The sequence below is a fragment of the Nomia melanderi genome, chromosome 1 (genome assembly GCF_051020985.1).
Source record: "Nomia melanderi isolate GNS246 chromosome 1, iyNomMela1, whole genome shotgun sequence".
Classification (NCBI taxonomy): Eukaryota; Metazoa; Arthropoda; class Insecta; order Hymenoptera; family Halictidae; genus Nomia; species Nomia melanderi.
The window spans coordinates 1,192,440-1,217,923 of NC_134999.1; the positions used below are offsets into that span (position 1 = coordinate 1,192,440).

At 42.1% G+C, this 25,484-nt stretch overlaps 1 protein-coding gene across 2 annotated transcripts in view; it reads right to left on the reverse strand.

Annotated features, from left to right (window-relative positions):
* Window positions 1-30: 30 nt before the first annotated feature.
* The window catches only part of LOC116434764 (uncharacterized), a 77,497-nt gene continuing 52,043 nt past the window's right edge, over window positions 31-25,484 (reverse strand). The window contains exon 3 of one of the 2 annotated variants that reach the window (XR_012999793.1): window positions 31-432. Coding sequence is in view for 1 of the 2 variants with exons in the window: in XM_076372543.1 (XP_076228658.1) it covers window positions 4,643-4,654 (12 nt within the window). In the remaining variant the exon portion in view is untranslated. Of the gene's footprint in view, window positions 433-4,349; window positions 4,655-25,484 lie in introns of those variants that run through there. The other variant, XM_076372543.1, reaches the window with a different exon arrangement.

A 25,484-nucleotide genomic window follows, 5' to 3' on the forward strand; every position in this document is an offset into this window, starting at 1 on the left:
CTGATCCTAACGACAGCTAGTGTTGGTGTTTCTTTTATTCGTTTTTAACTGCCGCTTTGACTTTAACCGTGTAACTTCCTACAATTGTAAGTAAAAATTGTGAAAAAATTCGGAGATATGTTTGGCATAAAAGCATGGCTGAGAAATTTTTGAGATTTTTTTTTTCCAGATTTTTAGCATGAAAAAGACGTATTTCAGGCAAAATTACTGTGGTGAAGGTAAAAATGCAGCAAAGAAGTAGTACGTAGAAAAATGTTTTATTTGTGAGTTGCTCGACGTTTAAATTTACACTAAGTCGTCCAGCGTGGACCCGTCCTCTTATGCGCTTTTTGAGTTCCATGTTGGAGACAAATGATGATCGATGAACGGTCGATTTTCGTCATAGTCCTCGCTGCTGCGCCATACTCATGGGTGGCCGCGCAGACCGCCACACTGTAATGAATATCTTTAATTTCTGTAGTGTATTTTGTATAGTAGTGTGGAAATGAATGTACGAATGGATGATGAGCATATGTGGAAATGAATGTACGGCGATTATGCATGTGCGCATGAATGTTCATGGTATAAATGGAATATTGTAGAATATATTGATTTTTAAAATTATTGATTTCTCGTAGCTAATGATATTCATTTTAATGAATCTAGAATATTCCAAATAAACATGAAATTAATACGTGGTGACGAAAGAATGTTCTGGAAGGTGTGCAAGTGAGATGGAAGTATGCAATTGTATAAATGGCGGTTGCGCTTGAATTTCGGGGCAAACGGGGTGCCAGGGAATAAACTGGTCCCCCGATCTGAGGGTCACGGAAGGGGAGATCGCCGGGGTAATCCGTTGGTTTCTGGGCAAAAACAAAATCCCGGGGCAGGATAGGATCCCCGGCAAGGCTTGGGCAATGGCTCTGGGCGTCCTGGGAGAAAGATTCCGTGATTTGCTGTCGGAGTGCTTTCGGCCGGGGTGTTCCCCGACCTTTGGAAAGAGGGAAGGCCCGCGGATTCTCCTCCCGCGCACCGGTCATGTCTGGTGGACGAGGCGGGCAAGATATTCGAAAAGGTCATCCACGTTCGCGTCGTGCGGTACCTGTCCCGCGACGGTCCCGATCTGGCGGACTGCCAGTATGGTTTCCGGGAGGGCCGATCCATTATAGAAGCGATGAATCGAGTGAAGGTCCTCTCGAAGACGGCCGTAAGCCGGGGCGGGATGTGCTTGGCTATATCTTTGGATATAGTCAATGCCTTCAACACCCTGCTCTGGACCGCCATTAGGGAGACACTTGTAACGCACAGCATGCCTCCCTATCTGAGGGCGGTGATCGAGTCCTACCTGCAGGACAGAGGGATCGTATACCCTGGCCGTTATAGGCTGATGCGGAGGGAGGTGGACTGTGGGGTCCCGCAGGGGTCGGTGTTAGGAGCGCTTTTATGGGACCTTGGATTTAACACGGTCTTGTGGACCCCGCTTCCCGACGGAGCTACCTTGGTCTGTTATGCAGACGATACCTTGGTGGTGGCCATCGGGGAGAAGCTCGGGAGGGCTATCCGTCGTGCGGAGGTCGCGGTGGCGACCGTCGTCGCGCGGATCCACGACCTGTGGCTGCGGATAGCCCCGGAGAAGACCGAGGCCGTCTGTTTCAATGGGCGGCTTCGGTCGAGACCTCTCCCGAGGTCGTGGATCCTGGTGGGTGGAGTCTGCGTCGAGGTGGGCCCCAGTATGAAATACTTTGTTGGAGGTTCGAATTTGAATTTCGGGGTATATCCTGGGATGCCGTGGCCTTCTTCTGCGACGAGGTGATGTCGTATTTCGTGTAAACTATCCTATTATTATTTCCTACAGTAGCGATGTTATGTTACTTTTACTATGTTAGAATTTTAAAAAATAACGTACAAATGAAAAAGAATGAAGGTATTGAAATTAATCGAAAACGAGTATGCATCATCTATCAAAATTTCATTATTTATTTCAACAATGTGTTTGACGAAGCGTTTAGATCATCCGGCTGCGGTACCGCTGCAAGTTTTTTTGTCGCATATATCCTTCTTATACTTTTAGGTATCAACTTTTCCTTTAACTATTTTTCAAAGAACGGCCAAATAGGTGAATAAGGTATTACAGAATATAGTAACTACATAAGCAGATAAATAGCTTGTCGAAGGATTTCCCGGCGGAGCTCTGCAGTGTTGTGGCTTACCGGGCCATCCAGCGGGATACCACGGTTCGTAAAGGCTCAAGCCACGACCTGAGCAGCAGCTTTGAAAAGGTCCTCATTGATTTCCCCCACTTCAATCGCGGTGGTAGGGATCCATTCCAGCGTGAACGTCTGGATTCAACCAGGTCTCCCCCCCCCCCCCCCGGGAGTAGGGTCCGCCTCCATGACCACGGAAAGGTGGTTAGAGAGGGTCTTCATCCCTATGAGGACCCGCCAATCGGAGACACGGCATGCCGCCGAGGAGGAAGCCCGGGTGGGATCCACCACGGACTCCTCCCTCCATGCCATGCACGTGCTCTCTAAGCCGGTGTTTAAGCAGCCCTAGTTCAATCCAGCCGCCCACTTCAGCAGCGCCGTCTCTCTCGATCCTGACCTGCGGGAGCCCCACGCCGTAGCATGTGGGCATTGAAGTCCCCTAGCATGATGATCGGCCGCGAACCTTGTCGTAAGACAAAGTCCAAAATTCTTCAAATTCCTGTCAGCTACAGCTGGGGGAGATATAGATCTCCACCACCACGATGTTGTCTCAAAGGACCCGCACGTATCCCGACCTACGCCCCAGAAAGGGCCAGGAGGAAATCAGGGAGGCACTATCATGTGATCGCAACTGCCATGCCGTTCCCCGCCCATAAGGGGTGGTTAGGCACTATATACGGCTCCACTGCGATCGACAGCTATACCCGGTGCTCCATCACGGTTTGGATACATAAATACTGCTCCCTTCTGGAGTTTCCTCCGAAAGTCACCTCCGGACTTTCCTTCTTTGGTACGAGCGTAACGGTGGAAGCAGCAACTGTCGGATCTATGTCCACCAACGCCGTGTTTCGTTGGCAGCCCGATTTTAACGAACCTTGACGGGTCATAAGCTTAATGAGTTTCTTCATCAGGGCCTTCGCCTTTTCGCGCCCATTCTGTCTGGTGACCCCATAAATGTGGTTCCACGTTCGAAAGCGATTACGCAACTTTATGGGCTTCGATTTTAACGTGGATACTTCGGAGTTTTGATGGGAATTTGCAATGTATTGACGGTAGGTTATAGTGGTCAAATGGAAGAAATTGTGAAGCCAATCTGCGAACATTTAGCAAATCCCGGTTCATTAAAAACGGTCAGCGAAGCAACAATTTCTGAAGCCGAAGAGTATGACGGTAAAGATATTAATCAGGCTATTATACAAATGAATATTCAGCATCTCTTTCTCTCTATTTTTCCGACTCACTTAGGCTAAGACTTAGTGTAAGACGCGATGCAGGAGCGCGAAAATTGCGAAAGTGCGACCACCTGCACAACCGAGGGGAGTAACGGCCTCGCCCCGGTTATCGTGTTTCCCTTCCCGCCGGAGTTCCGTTGTCCGACTTGTTACGGTGTCCCTCGTAAGCGGGTCGGCGGAGTGTACAAGTCCCACATGGACTTGACAAAGCACACCTAGAAGCATCATCCGGGCATGGCTGTTTCATACAAATGTCGTGAGTGTCTCTTCACCGTCGAGTCCATACCCACTGAAGCAGGTGAAGATGCACCACCACGCAACCCACGGTCATCCGGCTAATCCGTGTGGGAGGGGTACACCACTCGCGTTAGGATCGAGTAGTCCCAGCACCTCAGGTCGAGGGAAGATCGCGTTACCCTTCGCGGTTGTATCGATTGCTGCTGCGGCTGCTGCTATAACCACAGCTGGCACAACGTCGCCGACGATAACCACCGCGCAGGCAACGTCACCGGCGACGACAACGGCGACATCGGCAACGACGGAGACGGCGCCGAAGAGGAGAGGCCGGCCCCCTGGCTCCACCAATCGGCGCCGTCCAGCGGCAGCGGCGACAACAGTCACCACGACGACGAGGACGACGACAACATCGAGACCGTTGGCGACGGGGGGGAAATCGTGGACGGTACGCCAAACTACATTGCGTGAGGTGTCGGTAACGGTGGCTGCGACGGCTATGACGACGTCGTATCGCACGCCGCCGTCCGGCACCGTAACAAACCCTGCCCTATCTAATATTTTCTAAAACAACATAAGCAATTGACTCATAGACAGCTTAGAAATCGAACCCTCCCCTAAGAACATATGTATATAAGTACCCTGGAAAGACACAATAAAGTCAGTATTGTAGAAAACGCTAACTACGTCGGATCACTGTTCATTTCAAAAACCTTTATTCGTTTGGACTCCCAGAGCCATTCGCGATATAGTCATTCTCCAGGGACCACAAGTTTTCCCCGTAACACCCTCCTCCACCAAGGGAAAGGAGGAGCCCCAGGACGCCGCCTACCATCCACGGCGTGGGTCCAGTTCCGGCGACGTCGGCGACGATGGTGACCCTCTGCAGCACCACCGTCACCACTACCAGCAACGGGGGCCGACAATGATACCCCTACCCATCGTGGGGGGAGTCTCGCAGAAGCCACCGACACGGGACCACGTCGAAATTCCTCAAGACCAACTCTACAAAAATCGCCAAAATTTATGTTGAATTTTGAAGATATAAAGTACGCAATTAGACCGTTTAGTGGAATAGACGAATATCCAGTGGAAACTTAAATTGAAGAATTTGAAGAAAATGCTGCGCTTTTAGGGTGGTCAGATTTACAAAAATTGCTGTTTGCTAAGTATCTGACTGGTCTAGCAAAATTATTCATACAAGCAGAACGAGGAATTACGACGTGGAAAAGATTAAAAAGTCTTTCGTCGTATGAATTCTTTTCAAGAATCAATAGTGCACAACTGCATCAAATGCTATGTAACCGCCGAATGCGACGTGAAGAGTCAGCGCACGAATATTTTTTAATTATGAAAGAAATTGCTGCACGGGGACGAATTGAAGCGGAAGCTTTAACACAGTATATCGCGGATGGCATTTTAGATGATCCAAGTCGAAAAGCCCAACTGTACGGAACCAAACAATTGAACGAGCTAAAAAAAATTAAAAATATATGAACATATTCGTAACGTGAGTCGACCGTTGGTAAAGAAGGTGAACGCGGAAGTTCCCAACAATACGTCGTCACGTTATCCGACGTTTGAATTAGATTAAGCTATAGAGATGTTACCGACCGATCAAAACGCTAGGTTAAGCTACAGTTAATCCTTTCGCGACGGGTGCCGTGTATATACGGCAGTCACTTGGTGCATCACAGCGGCTGACGCCGTATATATACGGCAGCCATTTTTTGGTCCACAGAGGCTGATGCCGCTTATATACGGCAGTCATTTATTACTTTACAGCGGCTGACGTCGTCTAGATACGGCAGTCACTCATTGGTTTGCAGCGGCTGAAAAATCAAAAAACCAACACAGCGACATTCTTTTAATACAAGTTTTAACTCTACTGACGATAATCCTACAAGACTCATAGAAAGACACTTTCCTACTTCGTATACATCCGAAGGAAAAAATAAAGTACGGAGATGCGCTGTTTGCGGTAAAAACAATAGGAGACGTGAATCACGTTATGAGTGCAAAGAATGTAATGTTGAATTGTGTATTTGTCCCTGTTTTAAAATTTTTCATACTATAAAAGATTATTAAAAAATAATATGGAATAAATACTATTAAAATCATAATTATATTATTATTTTATTTCAATAGCGAACTCAAAATAAAGCTCTAAATACATTGGTGGCGAAGTATGGTTCACTTGCGCTTTCGCGAACGACGACAAAGTATGGTCAGTCGCGCGGTCGCGAAAAGTGGCAAAGTATGGTCAGTCGCACTGTTGCGAAAAGTAGCGAAGAATGGTACAGGTGCGCCGTCGCGAAAGGGTTAACTATGGCCTAGATAGATGGACCTCGATACAGGCTTTTGTTTATGTTTCCACTTCTGTACATTCCTGTTAACATGACGTTCTGAGCACTTCTCACAGTTTCATTTGATGTCTTAGTATGTTATTATCTTCGGTTTTGACTAACAGTTTCTATCAATACTTCGCAATGAGTTATACAAATCGAGAATACGTGGATATGATTCATACATTGGGTGCGTGTAGTGGTAACGCATCTGCCGCGGCTCGTTTGTACAGAAACCGTTATCCAACTTGACGACATCCAGATAGACGTGTAATTGAAAGAGTGAATCGTAATTTCGTCGAGTATGGAACTTTTCACTGCAATTACAATTTACGTGCTCCTCGACGGATTCGAAATGAGGCAGAAGAAGGAGTCCTAGAAACTGTACTTCGTAATCCTCGTAGAAGCATACGAAATTTATCTGTACAACATAGTATTAGTAGATCAACAGTTCATCGCATTCTGCAAGATAACAGCATGTATCCCTATCACACACTGAGAGGGCAAGAATTAATGCCTCCGGATTTCATCCGGCGGAAAGGTTTCTGTCATTGGTTCCTTGAACAGTACCGTAGCAATTCACAGTTTTTATCGCTTATTTTATGGACCGATGAAGCCAAATTTACTCGTCACGGAATTTTCAACGTGCACAATACGCATTGGTGGTCAACTCAAAATCCGTATACCATCGCAGAAACACATTTCCAAGTACGATGGAGCGTGAATGTCGGGGCAGGAATAATTAGAAATGGAAATTATAGGACCTTATTTCTTCCCAAATGCTTTAAATGAAATTGAGTACTTAAGGTTTTTACGTAAAGACTTATCCAATTTGTTAGAAAATGTACCTCTAGCTATTAGACAAAATCTCATTTTCCAACATGATGGTGCCCCACCACATTTTTCTCGAGAAGTTAAGAATTTATTAAATGACCTACACGAAGTTTGGATTGGCCGTGGTGGTCCAATAAACTGGCCACCAAGATCCCCAGATTTGACACCCCCTGATTTCTATCTATGGGGTCATGTTAAATCAAAAGTGTCCGAGGAGGAGATTACAAGCCTTCCTCAACTAAAAGCGAGGATCGTTTTAGTATTTGAAGAATTAAAGGTACAGAGTACATTAGAATGCGTTCATACGAATTTAATTCGGCGAGTACAGTTGTGTATACAGCACAATGGGCAGCCTTTCCAACAATTTTTGCATTAATAAAGTAAGTTAGTAACTAAATTACATGTCTTATTTTCATTTAAATTCACTCTAAATCCATGGGCAGAAATGATTAATTCAGCACATCATCTTGATAGTAATGATATTAGTACTACTTATAAGTGACATATGACTTGTATCGGGATCCATCCGTCTAAACCATAGTTACGTGTACGCGTACTCGCTGAATATTCAAAACCGATTTTCTCGAAAACGAAACCACAAGTGAAAAAATTTTATTCCTTATTTTCGATTTGTTATTTTCATGTAGAATCAGCTCCTTCTCGGCTGTACCACTGATGCTGGGACATGCTGTATATTTGTGGAACTTTACGATTCAATCGTGAAGGTAATCCGAAAGAATTTGTCCAAAAAAGTTTTACTTTATTGGTCGAATCGCATAGTTTGCGCCATGGATAAAGAATCAAAGAAGAACATAAATGATGAAGTGGAGAGTAGCGACAGGACTGAGAAAACATCTAAGTCCGTCAAGAATAAGAGAGGTTTCCGACCAAAGGGGCCTTCTCATACGAAAAACACAGGATTAGTTCCTCGTGTAGCTCCGCCTCTGCCTGCGCCCGCTGAGGGCAGGCGTGCTTCTGATTCGGTCCGCCTTAGCACGATGGCTACGCCTTTAAGAAACGATCCGATGACGATATAGATTGTGAGGACTTTGTAGGATTAAGCGAGCTTAAGAACAGACGTAAGTTTGCGGTAACTCATGAGTCTTTCCTGCCTCTAGTAGACAGGAAGTATGATTTGAGAGCTGCCACTGATAAGCGCTTTTCCGTCATTGTACTGCGATCGACATACAGATATGTCATGATGGTATATCTCTACGAAGACTTTGGGAAGATAACAGCTGCTACCCGTTGGAAGTACATGTCCTACTTAGCACCTAGAGTTTTTGCTCTTGCTGTAGTTAAGGACTTACGTTATACGGTTGGAGCTGATCAGACTCGAGATTCGGATTTACCTGAAGATCTACGCCCAGAAAGGATAAGCAACGTATCCCCGACTCTACCAACTGTCAATCTCTCGGGATGGAATCGTGCAACCACGCTTACGACCAGAGGACGCACATTGAAGATGCTGGTGTGTCCATTGACGGTTTTGGAGGCAGGGTGAGGTTCTGCATCAATAATATGTTAATTGAAAAAGTATACGATGCACTGAACAACTTCGCCACCAAGGTCAAGCTTGGCAACGGATTATGTGAAAGGCCACTTAGATTCAAGATAATATTGAATGCGCGAAAATTCTATATCACTAAGTTCTCGCTTGTAATACAGTGATTGGCCTATTGAGCCAAGATTGAGATTCAAGGAGTGTGCACGCAGCAATTAGACAGGAGAATAACTATGTATGAACAGGTCTTCAGCTTCCGCGTTCGTAAGCAGGAGTTGACAACTGAAGGTACTATTTTCAGACCTTGATCTATATATGATTGGGGAGAGAACCAACAGGTCCCTGATTCTTGGAGTCAAACTGCCAATGTGGTATTCACGTATGGTGATGGCAATCGACTGAACAACGTCGACAGGATGCGATAATGCCAGCTGGAAGCGATCCGAATCAGTCATTATTTGTAAGTGGAGAGATAAAAGAGACGTACTGACCATATCAAATATGTACAAAGCTGAAATGGTTGAAGTTGCTGACAAGTCTCCACCAAACCCAATATGATAAAGGATTACACAAAAGGTATGGCAGGTGTAGACTGTTCGGATCAAATGCTGTCCTACTATAGTGCTATGAGAAGAACTCTTCGTTGGTATTAAAAAGTAGCCGTATACATAATGGAAATGGCTGTGCATAATGCATACAAATTTTATTGTCAGCAACCGAACGTAGAAAATAAAACATTTCTTCAATTTAGAGAAGATGTTATACAATATTTGCTAAACGAAAGCCAAGATGCAATCATTCAATCGCAGCCATCTACATCAATCATAACCCAAGAACAAAATTCCCTTCATTATCTTGATGCTATTCCTACTACACCAAAAAAGAAAAATCCAACTCGCAAATGTAGAGTTTGTGCAACGAAAAACATTCGCAAGGAGACTCGATATTACTGTCCGATCTGTCCTGATAAACCTCCATTATGTATTGGGCTTTGTTACAAATCCTATCATAAAGATAATTAATAATACGTGATTATGTTGCTATAAAATTTTGTTATAAATGCACGATGAAGTTGATTTTCGCTTAACCCCTTCGCTTCAAGCGCCGCTTATAAGTGGCACGCACAATATGACTTGTGGGTACGAGCGCCGCCTATAGGCGGCGGACACGCGACGGCTTCTGAGTCGTCACCCCATATATCCGACATCCAAACGATGCACATACAAGGGCAATTTGCAGTCGATAATTTGGTGTTTTTTCGTTATAAACAGAACATTTTCGTTGATTTTATTGACATATTGGATTACAGATCACTTCTTTAAATTACTCATTGTTGAGACAACGTTTTACGCAACCTCTTTGAAACATATAAACGATCGTATACTGTTTCACGTTAAAAGTCTAGACGTATATTCATTGACAGTGAAAGGATATTTCATATACGATTCTTACAAGAATTTGAATAGATGAGCTTGAGGTATGATTGTCAATCTGTAAAAAAATAGGAATTGCAAGTTAGAATTTTGTTTGAAAATGTACTTTCAGAAACAGTTTACACCCTTGCAAAATGTATGCAAGAAATAAAAAATAACATATTGTTTGAAAATGGACTAACTGATACTGAAGAAAATGAAAATAATTTTAACTTGCCTAAAAGACGGTAAAGAAACATATGCAGCACGTCAGATTCGGAATCCGAGTCAATCGAAAATGATGCCGAGAACACCAAGTGCAATATAACATGGACCCCTAAACATTTCATGCCACAAATACATACATTTTCCACGAGGAATTCAGGAATAAAGAAGAAATTACCCAGATCGTCATCTATTTTAGACTATTTTGAACTATTTATTTCTGAGGAGCTCGTACAATATATTGCAGATGAAACTAACGACTATCGGGCTCAGAAGTATAATAACAATTTAGACACCCCGACGACAGTAGACGAACTCTACTGTTTTTTTGCGTTATCTTTATTGATGACACGCAAGAAAAAGCTAACAATACAAGAGTATTGGTCGAAGGATAAATATTTACAATCCAGCATTTTTGCTGAAATTATGACGAGAGGTCGCTATCTTTCATTACTAAGCACAATCCGCTTTACACACGAATCTGGGCGCACTGATGATCGTTGAGTCAAAATTAGAGATGTAGTCAATATGTTTCGAAAATCCTTCAATGATACATTCCATCCGTTTCTGGATCTTTGTACTGATGAAAGCCTTATGTTGTACAAAAGCCGCTTGGTATTCAAGCAGTATATTCCTTCAAAAAGGAATAGATTGGTATCAAATCTTATATGCTTTGCGATTGTAAAACCGGTTACGTTATTATAGTTTATTGCGGACGTTCAAAACTATTGAAAATGCAGCCACAGGGATTGGAAAATCGGGTGCGATAGTTTTGTCGCTTTTACGACCTTTCTTACGAAAAGGTCACACAATCTATTTAAATAATTTTTATTCGAGTCCAGTATTATTTAATTTGTTGCATAATAATAGTACCAATGCGAGCGGGACTGTTAGTAAAAGAAGGCAAGGAATGTCGAAGTTTGAGGAACGTCTGAAAAAAGGAGAGGCATGTTTTCGTTCATCAAACACTTTGTTAGCGATGGAGTGGTTAGACAAAAAAGAAATATATATGATTACAACTATGCATACGGTAGATTTTGCAGCCGTGTCTAGATATAGAGGACTACAGAGTGTTTCTAAGCCCATATGTGTTATTGATTATAATAAATCAATGGGCATAATAGACAAAGTCGATATGGTTATAAGTACTGTAAATACAACGTGAAAATCGTTGAAGTGGTACTGCAAATTTTTTTTCCACATGATAGACATTTGTGTGTGGAATTCATATTGCCTTTATAAGTACAATCGAAGAGAAGTAATTTCTATTGCAAAATTCCACTTGCAATATATACATAATTCGGCATCAAAGCAGGCCGGTTGACAAACTCATAAGGTTAACGGAGCAGCATTTTCCATCTTTTTATAAACTAAGAAATAAAAATCTAAAACGCAGATGTGTCGTCTGTAGTAAAAATGATAAAACATCCGACTCACGATACGAGTGTAAAGAGTGTGATGTTGGCTTATGTATAGATCCGTGCTTCAAAATCTATCATACGTACTTATACAGGCGGCGCTCGACTTTCGCACATTCTACTTTCGCACAATTCGCTATTTCGCAAAACAGTTTGTCTTGTATTAGGGCGTGCGTCAACGTGTTGTGTGTTTTGCTAATTTATTTGTTTAAGTTTAAATATTTCGCCTTATAAATTGATAAACATGAGTCAGTCGCACTGTTGCGAAAAGTAGCGAAGAATGGTACAGGTGTGCCGTCGCGAAAGGCTTAACGTCATTCGTAGACATTAGATTAAATAATCAGTGTCATATAATTCGTTCAGGAGGCAAGAAAGACTGTGCAGTATGTTCCGACAGGAAAACTCCAGGAAAAAGACGACAAACACACACGTACTGTGATACTTATACACGAAAGCCAGGACTTCATATTGGTGATTGTTTCGCGAAATATCATACTTTAGAACATTACCGAGATTAAAAATTTTGTATTCTTACGTATTACAAGTAGTAATAAATATAACAAATCAGTTTCAACAAATTCTATGTGTTTTAATATCCATATATTGACTTTAAATTCTGTAAAGAAAAGCAACTGCGAAACGCTAGATTTGATCCGACCTGCTCGTATTCTCAAGAGCGTGATCTGCCGATCACAAAGGGTTAATAACTTTGCAAATTATTCAGCCAATTCATTTTTTTGCACTGTATCTGCTCTAGAGATTTCCGAGAGTATGTACAAACTCGTCGTTTATAAAAAATTAGTTAATAAACTACAATTTCGCAATATATTAATCAAAATTAGTCGGTGTACGAAAACTTTCTACACCCACTGTATACTATAATCATCAAATTATGGCGTTTTAAAAGTTTAACATTGGTGGAGAGTGGGTTTTGGAGAAACAAAGTAATAGTAATTGAATTGTATACCATGTTATAATGTGTTAGTAGGTCGCCGACGAAATCTATACTGCGCGAAGAAGTTTTCAGTCTCCAGCGATCACATTCGCGAGTCGCATATCGGTCATGCGAAGCGCTTCAACTTAGAACAGCTCGTAGTCAAAGGGTTAATTCATAGCGTTATGTGAAGATGCTGAACAATTTCTTGGTACACGAACAGCGGAATTTTGTTGATTATAATCAGAAAATGTAGTTCTAGCAAGAGGGAGCAACATCTCACACTTCTAACACATCTCTATCACGAGTTCGTGAAATTTTCCGTCAAACATTGATTTCCAGAGGAAGAAACATAAACTGGCCTCTGTATTCCTGATTTGACTTCTACGGATTTTTTCTTATGGGGATACCTTAAATCAAGAATATACAGTAGCAGCTGGAGGTTTTTGATTCAATTGAAAGAAAATATCCGTATTGAACTGGCGGCCATCACGGAGACTGCGTGTCGCGCAGTGCTCAGAAATTTTACTGCTTGTTTAGAAGAGTGCTGCGAGCATGAAGGTTCACATTTGAAAAATATTATTTTTAAGAAATAATTTCCCGATGTCTGTATTTTAACCACTTGCGCTAAAAAGATGTGCCACGCACATCGAGATGTTTTTATTTCAAAACCGCGAGCGACGTGTACACCACGTCGATAGTCGTTTATCGCAAAAATGAAAATAACGTGGTAATAGATTTATATTATTTTCATTATATCAACCCATATTGTAAAATGGAGAATAATAGTAAACTCAGTGATATTGTTTCGACAAGTGCAAAGAGAAAGCGATTAGTTATTACATCCGATACTGATACAGATAGCGACTGCAAGGAAATTGTTTGTCCTGTTGGGAAGCGGCGTAGAATTATAGTATCTGATAGTGAAGAAGAAAGTAGCAGTGAAGATCGTGAACTTAATTTTACATCTGAAGAATGGATATGGGAAAACAAGGAAATCAATAGCAAAATTTGGCAGTACTCATGGATTCCTGGAATGAACATAGAAATGGCAGGAGAAACCACAGCTTTGCAAATGCTAAACCAAATTTTACCAAAAGTCTTTTGGAATATCATTCTTACAGAAAGCAATCGTTACGCGAGTCAAACAATAGGAGAGACAGCCCGAAAAATAAAACAATCTGAGAAAAATTGGAGGGATACGAATATTGATGAAATTCATGCTTATTTTGCGTTATGCATCTTGGTAGCACAAATGAAAGGTCGAATGTCCAGTCCTATTGGTCAGGAAGAAATATTATTGAAACTCCCATTTTTCGGAAAACAATGCCATTACAGAGATTTATGCAACTCTCCCATTTTTTACATTTTTCCAATAATGAAGTTGTGGATAAAGATGATCGTTTGTGCAAATTATGAGACATAATGGATTATCTCAATGAAAAATTTACGAGTGTTTACACTCCCGAAGAATATGTGTCATTAGACGAATCTCTTGTGAAATATACCGGTCGAATGTCATATAAAGAGTTCAATCCGTCAAAGAGGGCACGTTTTGGAATAAAGTTTTATAAATTGTGCGAGTCTAAATCAGGATATTGTATCAAATTTAAAATATACACAGGTTAAGATACAGTGAAAAATTCAATCACCAGTGCTTCCGAAAATGTTACCATGTTTATGTGCACACCAATATCCAATTTCGGACACACTTTGTTTTTGGATAATTGGTATTCTTAGCCAAATCTGTTTCAATAATTACAATACATAAAAACTAATGCCATAGGAACAGTTAAATGTAACAGAAAGAATATGTTAAAAGATCTCGCAACGATAAAGCTGAAACGATCAAAAGCTATTTCAAGATCGTGCAAGTGTATTTTAGTTGCAAAGTGGAAGGACAAAAAAGATATATATTTATTGTCCACAAAATATAAAAAAATTGAAATGATGGAAGTGGAAAAGAAGAGATGGAAAACTAATAACATCGTTACAAAACCCAATATTGCTTTGGAGTATAATGATGGCATGTTATGAAAAGTTATAAAAGAATATTTTTTTACTTAATGGATATTGCACTTTTCAATGCTTATGTTTTATTTTTAAAGAAATTGAATGTATCAAAAAGTAAAAAATACACGTTTTCCAAATTTCGATTAGATGTGGCGCAACAAATTTTAGAAAGTGTATGTATGCCTGAATACACAAAACGTGGAAGACGTCTGCTGGTGACATACCACTGCGTTAACAATCAAAACATTGGGGCCATTTTCCAAGGAATATTCCACCCACAGAAGCTAAAAAAAATCCCCAAAGAAGGTATAAAGTGTGTGCCAAAAATAAAAAACGCAGCGAGACTACTTGGGAGTGCAAGAAATGCCTTGTGACATTACATATTCCAAAATGTTTTGAAATTTACCATACAGAAGTAGATTATTAATTAATAAAATGTTATTGTTGTCGTGAGTATTCATTCATATCCGTGTAAAGTTCTTTATGTAAGAGCCTACCAACGCGCTGAGGCGCTGCTTAAAGGATTGCACTCGCAGACGCGGAGCGGCGTGAATGTGACTACCGCTTGTTATATTGTAACGCACGGCACCGCGACCGTGAAGTTTATTCGTAGCGCAAGTGGTTAATAATAGTTCAAAGTTTCTTCGATAGACGTCTTCTTTATTTTTGTTATAACACCTTAAAAAGAAAATTTCTTTTGAGACACCGTGTATTACATGGAAGTTTAGGACCAACGAAATGCGTACTAGGCTATTCACATGAGTTGTTTAATGGTCCAGCTATTGTAGTCACAGATGTCAATAATTATGACAAGCAGCGCGTAAACCACAATACTACACGTTTAGTAGATCTGTAATTTCTTAAAGCAATACAGTATTTTAATAATGAGCACGGTAATACAAAACTTGTGGGGCGCGTAATGCTGTGCTTATAGATTTACACACACTAACTGTCGTCCAGCGTGGATCCGTCCTTTTAAACACTTTTTGGGATCCACGCTGGAGACAACTGACGATCGACGCACGACCGACTCTCTCCACGGTCCGCGCTGCTGCGCTACACTCATGGCTGTCCGCGTCGACCGCCACATCAACCCCCTGCGAGTGCAAACGATACAATGGAAACTTATAGTTATTTAAAAACTAAGATTATAATTTCGTAGAATGCTTATAATTAGTGTGATAAATTCGTTTGGTTTTAGGCTTGGTATCGTTCTGTGAATCTAACTGTTCTGCCGGATCGAGTTTTAATTGTTTGTCTTCTGGTTAGAGGAACTTCACGCGCACTATTCTTTTCACGCTGTACATTTTGATCTGTATCTGTTTTTTCTTCGCTTCCTACAAATGCGCTGGTTTAAGTCTGTCGATAGAAATTTTCTTGTCCTTATCATTAATTCTTAAAGTAAATGTCTTATCGTTACGCTCGCGCACTTTAAACGGTCCGTCATATGGTTGTTGGAGCGGTCCTCGCACAGTGTCATTGCGTAAAAATACGTGAGATGCTGTTTTTAATTCTGGAAAAATAAAGGTTGATCTTGTCCGTGTCGCGAAGCTGGGGTCGGTTTTAATGTCCGAAATATTTTACGTAGTTGTATGATGAAGTCAGTGGTATCGTTATTATTATGAGTTATGAAAAATTCACCCGGTAATCTGAGATTTAAACCGTAAACTAATTCCGCGGGTGTTGCTTTAATATCTGCCAAAATAGCTGGTAATATCTCAGTCCATCTTTCGTTTTGATGGTACTTTATAGCAGCTTTCAACTGTCGATGGAATCTTTCAATAAGACCGTTGGATGCCGGATGAAAAGCGGTCGTGCGTAAATGAGTTGTACCTGTTAAGCGTGTTAATTCTTGAAACAGGCAACACTCGAATTGTCGACCTTGATCCGTAGTAATTCGTGCGAGTACGCCAAATCGTGCTATCCACTGTGCGAAAAATGCTCGAGCAACCGTTTCTGCGGTAATATCTTCGATCGGTATCGCTTCGGGCCAACGTGTAAATCTGTCTATGCATGTGAAACAGTATTTACACCCGTTGCTAGACGGTAAAGGGTCGATTAAATCTATATGTACATGTTCAAATCTAGAATCCGGATTCTTAAATGTACCGAGTGGAGCTGTTACATGACGCGTTATCTTGGAGCGCTGACAAGGTATACAGCTACGCGACCAATTGTTTGTATCTTTGTTGATGCTCGGCCATACGTAACGCTGTGTTATTAATCTACGCGTCGCTCTGATTCCGGGGTGCGCTAAGTCGTGTATTAATTTGAAGACTGGACGACGGAATTCTTTTGTGATAAACGGTCGAATCGTACCGCCTGAGACGTCGCAGTATAGGTTTGCTCTGCCGCTGGAGGGAAATAAATTTTTTTGTAATTTTAATTTGCTGCCGGCTTTTAACAATTCTTTAATCTCGTTATCGGTTTCCTGCGACCTTGCTAAACGATAGTAATCTAACCCGGTCGAAATTTCCTCGATTCTAGAAAGCGCGTCTGCGACTACATTGTCTTTTCCGAATACGTGTTTGATGTCTGTAGAGAACTGCGCGACATAGTCTAAATATCTGAACTGACGCGGGGAGCATTTATCCTGTTTTTGCATAAAGGCGAAAACGAGTGGCTTATGATCGGTGAAGATTGTAAATGATTTTCCTTCGGTCATGAAATGGAATCTTTTAACGGCCGCGTAAATTGCGTATAATTCTCTATCGTACGCGCTGTATCTGCGTTGCGCTGACGATAGCGCTTTTGCGAAAAAGGCAAGCGGTTGCCATGTCTTGTTAACGTACTGTTGTAAACTCGCGCCTATTGCAGAATCGGATGCATCGGCGGTACTCGATAAGGGTGCGCCTACGACAGGATGGGTAAGAATTGTCGCGTTAGCTAAACTGTTTTTCATCTCGTCAAATGCTTCGCTCGCTATAGCGGTCCATGCTATCGTGCTATTAGCGCTTGGTTTTCCTTTAACAGGTCGTTTAAAGCTGTTTGTAGGACTGCCGTCCTAGGCATGAAACGGCGATAAAAGTTGATCATGCCTAAGAAGTGTCACAACTGTTTGATAGTCTGAGGTTTAGGAAAATTTGTAATTGCTTGCACCTTTTCCGGTGAGGGTCTTATACCTTTCGAGTCGACAATATACCCCAGAAATTTTACTTCGCGAGCTCCGAAAGAGCATTTGGACGAGTTCACGGCAATGCCGTGTTTACTGAGTTGAGTGAATAATTATTTTAAATGATCGAAATGCTATTCTTCGTTTTCGAACACGAGTATATCGTCTAAATATACAAAACAAAAATCTAAATTGCGAGGTACTGTGTCCATGAAACATTGAAACGTTTGGGCCGCGTTTCGTAATTCGAAGGGCATTACAGTATATTCAAATAGGCCGAACGGAGTTGTGATTGCGGTCTTACTAATATCCTTATCTGCCATGGGAATCTGATGGTAAGCGCGGACTAAGTCTATTGTCGAAAAGATGCGCTTACCATTTAATGAATGCGCAAGATCCTCCATGTGAGGTAACGGGTAACGATCGGGGGCTGTTCCCGCATTGAGGGAACGGTAGTCACCGCAAGGGCGTAATCCGTCGGTCTTTTTCAGTACTATGTGCAGTGCGGATGCCCATGCGCTCTGCGATGGTCGTATGATTCCCTCCTTCATGAGAAACTTGAATTCCTCTTTAGCCGCTCGCTGTCGATCTGGTGTCAATCTCCGTGGTCTGCAATATACAGGAGGTCCAGTCGTTGTTCTGATGTGGTGTCTGACTTCATGCTTCGTCTCGTTACGGGCACCGAATGGCCGCGTGATGTCAGCAAACTCGAACAGTAGTCGATGATATTTTGATTCATCACGCACTGTTTTTACTGAGCCGAGTGTTCCGCGCACTACACGTCCGGTCGTCTGCAGCGACGTGGTATTGTCGATTAATCACCGGTTTTTGATATCGACTAATAGACCGAAATGTCCGAGGAAATCCGCGCCTACTATGGGTTTGTCAACGTTCGCCAGTATGAATCTCCACGCTAACTCGCGTCTTAAACCGAAATCGAGAGATATGGAAATTTGTCCGTATGTTTCGATCGGTGAGCCGTTCGCGGCATACATCACATACGTTGACTTCGGCTGTCGGTCTTGCACGAAACTTGAGGGATATACGCACAGGTCCGACCCGGTGTCTGTCAAGTATTCTCTTTTTGTCACTCGATCTGCTATAAAGAGGCGGCAATTCGCCTGACCGTCAGTCGTCGCCGCACTGTTTACTGGCGGCTCGGCGCGTTTCCCGAATCGAAATTGCACGGGGAATTGCACTTATGAGCGCTTGAACCAAATTGTTCGTGGTACCAGCACATACCTTTATGGCCAGCGTCTCCACTCTTACTTCGGAACCGCCGTCGACCCGCGGGAAAAGGGCGTCCGCGTCGCGGGTATCGCGTGTTTGTTTCGCCGATGGCTGCGACTTCTTGTCGTAGGTTCGACGTCATGGTAGTGATGCTTGTCGCCATTGCTGCCATGCTGGATGATAAGTGTTGCATCATGGTTTCCAAATGGTCGGATGTGGCATAAGTTTCGCTCGGGCGCGACCGTGGGTCGGCCTCGACGATGGAGTCGGCTAGTTCTGCAACCCCGTTCAATTCCGTGCCCGTCTAGGTTGCTAGAATCGCTTGAACATGCACCGGCAAACGGCTGAGCCACAAGGATCGCAGCAAGTCGTCCGGTACCGCAGGGCCTTCTGCGCTTGTCACGCGCCCCACATATGTACTCGCATGAATATTAAAACGGCTTTATCATGTCAAAAACAATATGGCCGGGATTGCGTTTAAATATTACAGCAGCCGGAAATATTAATTTTCCGCGAATATTTACGTTTCATTTCTACTTTAAAATAGCCGCAGCGAACGTGCAATTAACAGTGGAATTTAATACACCGTACCACGCACAATACCCGTTTTATTCTTGAAAACCAATTTAATTTATAATCCATATTATATTTACATAATAAAGCTAAAATATAAAACATCAATCAAGTGTAAAAAAAAAGCCGTAGATATTCACACTATGTTTTTGGAGTTGTTGCTCGTGTTCCTTACGATGATGATACTTTTTCGAGTGGCTAACGCACAAAAATAACGGGATGCCATTAACACGCCAGAAGAAAAAGAACAGAATGCATGAAGAAGAATCAAGTTCGACTGACCAGAAATCGGATGATAAAGACCTTACGACTTCAGAAAGTTTCGCTTCACTGGATAGCCAGAGTAACGAGATGACGCTTTGTTTCACACGACGATCCCTGAAAATACAAATCGGTTTAGCGAAGAAGATATCTAACCATTTCGGTTCTCCCGTATTCGTGTATGCGACCGAGAAAGAGCTTTTGACTGGAAAAGAGTATGTTTGGGAAGGCTACAGATATTCGAAATTGAATGGCATGTACGTAGCAGTGTCTCAAGCTGCCCAAGAAGTGTTAAGCTCAATAGAGTACAGAAGATACGCTCCATCAGAGGTTACGCTTTATGAGAATAAACTTGGTTTGTTTATCACATCGGGGTCACCAATGTGGGGTGCGTAATGCTGCGCTTATAGATTTACACACACTAACTGTCGTCCAGCGTGAACCCGTCCTTTTATACACTTTTTGTACAAAATTTATAATTCACAAATACCACAGAATAGCAATAGTTTTATATTCCTCCCATCAAAAATCGGGAATGTTTTCACAAACAAATATAACAAAAAAATTGCACGGTTCTGTACGTGGAATTGTTAATTATGAAAGTGAAATAAATACATAAGAACGTATGCCATAAAGACATGAACACGTTGAAAGAAAATTTCCGAGATAGAATCGATACAGAAACAGATTTTAAAATTATCAAAATGAAAATATACACCTTCTATCAAAACTGCATGGTATTGCACGAAAAACTTTTGCATTTTTAGGCGGTAGTGCTTTAAGTAAGCGTTGCTTCGATGAAACGGAATTCGTTATACGATAAAAGCGTCCACGCCTAAAACTTCAATTAGTAGGTGCGATTTCATTCTTACGCAGTAAAGGGTAAAGAATTTTTAAAAGTAGAAATAATTTCATTACATTTCAATGTTTAATCATTTTTAAATGTTTCTTACACATATTAGAATGAGTCGCAGGGTGTCAAGTTCGACTACATTTTCACTTTGTTTATTAGATTCTCGAGTTTTTTAATCAACAATAGAATCACTATTATTATCAATGATACTGTTCTTTGCTGGGAAAGATTTGAATGCCTCCTTCGAGAATGTAGAAGACTGGTAAAATAGTTAATATTTTAACACATTCTTGGAATTTGATTTCTGCATGTTGCTTGATGATCCGGAATAAATGGTAATTCGTTGACATAATGACCCAAACTGAATGAAGTACAAAATGTCATATGTCCTCCAGGTGACCCGGAGTGCGCTTTATCGTACGAGGCTATTCCGAAACGTTTCAAGCGTTTTTCTCCAGACACAGCAGCGCGATTGCATAATTGTTCCATGTAAAGATTGATATCAACAGATTGGTTGTTGTCGAACAACTTCCAAAATATTGCGAGTGTTGCCTTGTAAATCCCACAGAACTGTAGCATCAGCTTGTGAAGGTAAAAATAGAGCTTTGGTTGAATCGATGGAGTTTCCTTCACAGGACAGTCCACACACATGACATGCTGTCATTCTTGACGGATTCAGAACTCATCTCCAGTGATGGTCTCCTTGAAGAAGTCCTGCCTTTTCGTGCGCAGTTGCGGACTTTTACGAAGACTGTTACGAATGACTCAGTTGTATAAGTACAGACTGTCAGATCTTCACTGAGACATCAGTTTGCGGTGGATCGTCATGTCATGAGGTTGACGAACAATTGTATAATGGCCGCATCCAAAGGGTTTGCTTAAATCCTGAGCGTTGGACTCTGAACGCTATTTCAGTTTGTGTCGTAGAATGTCTTCATTGTAAACAACCAGTCTATTGAAGCAAAGTAGATTGTTACAGCTTGTATCATTCTCATCTGTGCTGGTTCATAGGTTATTGTGTATGCTGATTTTATGTTATTCTATCAACGATGGAAGTGCTTCTTTACATTTCCCTGATAGAACAGTCTAGAATGTTCTCCAACACTCTGTGACCTCCCCGGCAATGAACAGGTTTTAAATGGAGTTACGAAATTTCAAAAGAACGAAACCTGACAAAAACCTGACACATTCTAAGATTTCAAATCATATAAAGGAAGAAACATTTTTGTTTCATCTTAATCGTTAAGTATTTTAGCTTTCATATGTATCGATACATTCTAGGAAAATACATTTAACTGCTTTTAGCATGATTCTTATATTGTGACTTGACGATGCACTACATTCTTAGGTGTTCATTTCAGTTCCGACTACACACATTCTGCAATACGCTTCCATAATCGCTTTTGATTTCGATAGTGAGATGCGACATGTATAGGATTCGGATACAAAAAAATTGCTAACCTATGACGACATTTATTAATCAGACTTTGTACAGGGTGCGGCCGAATAACATGTACAAGCGGAGACGAGGTGGTTCCTTATGGAAAAATAAGAACAAAATATGGAATAAAATTTGTTCATTTTAGGCTTAGTTTTCGAGAAAATCGAGTTTGAAGATCCGATGCGTACGTATGCTGAGACGGTTAAGTTACGGTTCGTCGAGCAACGTATAACGCGTATCGTGTTTGTAAACAATGATCTGAGATTTCTTCTGTTATGTTACGTGCCTAAGCAGTTAGTTTTCGTTTATCTAACGATGATGTACACGAACAGGGAATACGTTGATATGAGCCGAGCTTTGGGTGCCTGTAATGGAAATTTGTCTGCTACTGTTCGTTATTACAGAGAGCACCATCCTAACCGAAAGGTTCCTGATCGAAGAACAGTGCAAAGAATAGAACGGGGTCTTTTGGAAAATGGTTCTTTTGAACCGCGGCGTCGAGATTGTGGTCGTGTGCGTTAACGAAGTTTTATTGAAGATAATGTTCTGGAAGACATTTACAACAATCCTAGACTTAGTTCACGATTGTTATCTTCTCGGTACAACGTTAGCGATAGAACTATTCGTCGCATACTACACATAATGCTAGTCTATGTCCGTACCATTTGACTCGAGTGCAAGCACTGTTAGAATGCGATTTCACACGACGAATGGCATTTTGTGCATTCAACATTCATAATACACACTTATGAGCGCCTAGAAATCCTTATGCAACGCATGAAACAGTTTCAAGTGAAATTTAGTAGTAACGTATGGGCTGGAATACTTGGCAACCACACAATTGGACCACATTTTTTGCCGTATACTTTAACAGGGGAGTCTTAGTTACATTTTCTACGTGAAGATTCATCAAACTTGTTAGATGATGTGCCTTATGCTATTCGACAACGAATAATTTTTCAACATGACGGTGCTCCGCCACACTTTAATCGAAGGGTAAGGATGTTTCTTAGTGAAGAGTACCAATGTTGGATTGGCCGTGGAAGAACAATTGCCTAGCCTCCAAGATCACCAGATCTTACACCCCTTGATATTTATTTGTGGGGTCATATCAAAGGAAAGGTTTATAGCCAAGATATTGAAAGTCGGGACCAATTAATACAAAGTATTCATCATGCTTTTGAAGACTTGAAAATCAAAACGCGTTACCGAGAGTTCATGCACCTGTAATTAGAGGAGCACAGCTATGCACGCGACAAGGAGGCAATCAGTTTCAGTAATTTTGTAATTGATGAAATAAAATGTTGTTCCTTAAAAGTCTTTTGTGTATTTTCTCTTGAACTCGGTAACTTTTAAATGCTGTGTTGACAAGTTTGCAAACACGATACGAGTTATACATTGCTCGACGAACCGTAACTTAACCGTGACAGCATATGTACGCATCGGATCTTCAAACTCGATTTTCTCGAAAACTAAGCCTTAAATGAAAAAATATTATTCCATATTTTGTTCTTATTTTTTCATAAGGAACCACCTCGTGTCCGCTTATGCATGTTATTCGGTCGCACCCTGTATACGTTTCATTGTACCCTTCTAAGCGTACTTTACTTTCTCAATTTTTGTATTACTGTTCGCCTTTCTTGAGCAATGTTCAAGAAAATCACAGAACGACTGCAATTGCACGTAAGTCTTTTAATTTACTCTGTTTCCAAAACTGATAAGCATTCCTAAAATGCTTCTAAACATTTGTTGCATTTTCTCAATGACACCGATCATAGCCCTCAATTTTAATATTCTCATTAACCATTTCATTACGTAAGGCATATAAAGGAAAGTTGTATATTGACAGAAGTTTCGCACTGATTATCCGAGAAAAAGTGTAAACCTTGACAAAATATGGTATTGTTGCGATACATCGAACTAACGAGGTTGCGATGTATCGAACTCGTCCCTCCAGCACGCACGGCTGAACCAACCCTTAGGATCTGAAGGGGGTTGAAATAAACTGGTCACTAAGGAGTTGGTCAGAGTAAACGAAGACAAGCGAGTAGTCTTCGAGCGAACGTTGACGAGAAAAGACGTGTCGAACTATAGACTACATTCTGTAATATTTGTATGAAATTGTAAATATAAGTGTATAAAGAACATTGTAAATAAATATGTCGCGGGCGAGCACCCCAGGACCCGCCCAGCGCAACACTGGTGTCAGAAGTGGGATTCGCAGCCGCGCGAGTCCCACGGAAGATGTTCCTTCGTCATTGGAGAATATGTTTGAAGCTCTCCAACGAAGTTTAAGCGAACAACTTAACAACCAACAGCGATCCTTCGCGGATCAGATGGAGAAATGGCGGGTCCTATCTGAAGAGAGGGAAGCTTCTTGTAGGACGGCCCTAGTAGCCCGTGAAGCCGCCTTAGAAGGAAGGATCGCAGCGATGGAAGCGAACCAACAGGTTATCACTTCCAATTTAGAGACTTTAGCACAGAGGATCATAACGGTGACCTCGTCTGTAAGTCGCGACTCCGTAACGGCTGACCCGTTCGGACTCGCGGCTCCGACTCAGCCAGCTCTGCAGTCGACTCCTCCTGTCGAAGGCAACAACGGACCTCGCGGCATACCGGATCTGGGATATGTCGTGAGACCACCCGTTTTCGATGGAAGAAATGGGTGGAATGAGTACCACCTTCAATTCGAGGCTGTGGCTGCAGCGAACAGGTGGGATGAACCAAGGAAGGCGTTGGCCTTGGTTTCATCGCTGGAGGGTTCGGCTCGTAGTGTACTCACTTCCCTTCCCGCTGGTAGTTTACAGAATTACACCGCGATCGTTTCGGCACTGGAGTTCCGTTATGGAACGAAAAATTTAACGAATTTAAATTTCGTTTTATTCCAAAATTACAAACAGCGGAAAGGAGAGTCCATTTCCGATTTGGCCAGAGAGATACAGAGGTTGGCGCAGCCCGCCTTTTGTGAATGCCCTGCCGAGATCAGGGACAAACTGGCAGCCTCCCAGTTCGTGTCAGGTTTGACCAATGAAGACATGAAAAGAGCGTTAAGATTCGGCGGGTTTGTATCTCTCAGGGTTGCTGTTATTCGGGCCCTGGAGATCGAAGCCGTCGAGAGCACTTCAGAGGTCACCGCTGATGAAGTGCGGGTACTAAAATCTGTGCCCCGTGTTTTTGAGTGCAATGCGGCTCGAGAAGGCACCTCGCAGGATGATCGACCGGACATGACGTACAGAAGTCGGACCAGGTGGCAAGGTTCCTCGAAGAGGCCCGAGAAACAGAAGGAGTGCTGGATCTGCAGGAAGAGCGGGCACTTTCAACGGGATTGTCGGATGGGGAAAACAGAGAAACCGAAGAAGGGAAACGGGAAAAGGTCGGAGTAATGGGGGAGCCTCCGACTTCAAGTTCTCCTACCCCCGTCGTTCGAAGAGTGAACCCTCAGGAGAAGATGAGCATCGAGGGATTCATCAATGGAAGGAAATGCAGGATCATCATTGATACCGGATCCTATGTAAATCTGTTATCAGCAAACAAGTTCGGTCCCAGGGAAACACTTAACGCGGCAGGTGTAGGAAGCGTGAGAGTCTTCTCGGTTTCGGGAGAAAATTTGAAAATTTTCGGACAGGAGCGATTTCCTCTGAAAATTGGAAACTTCCAGACGGAAGAAGAATTTTTACTAA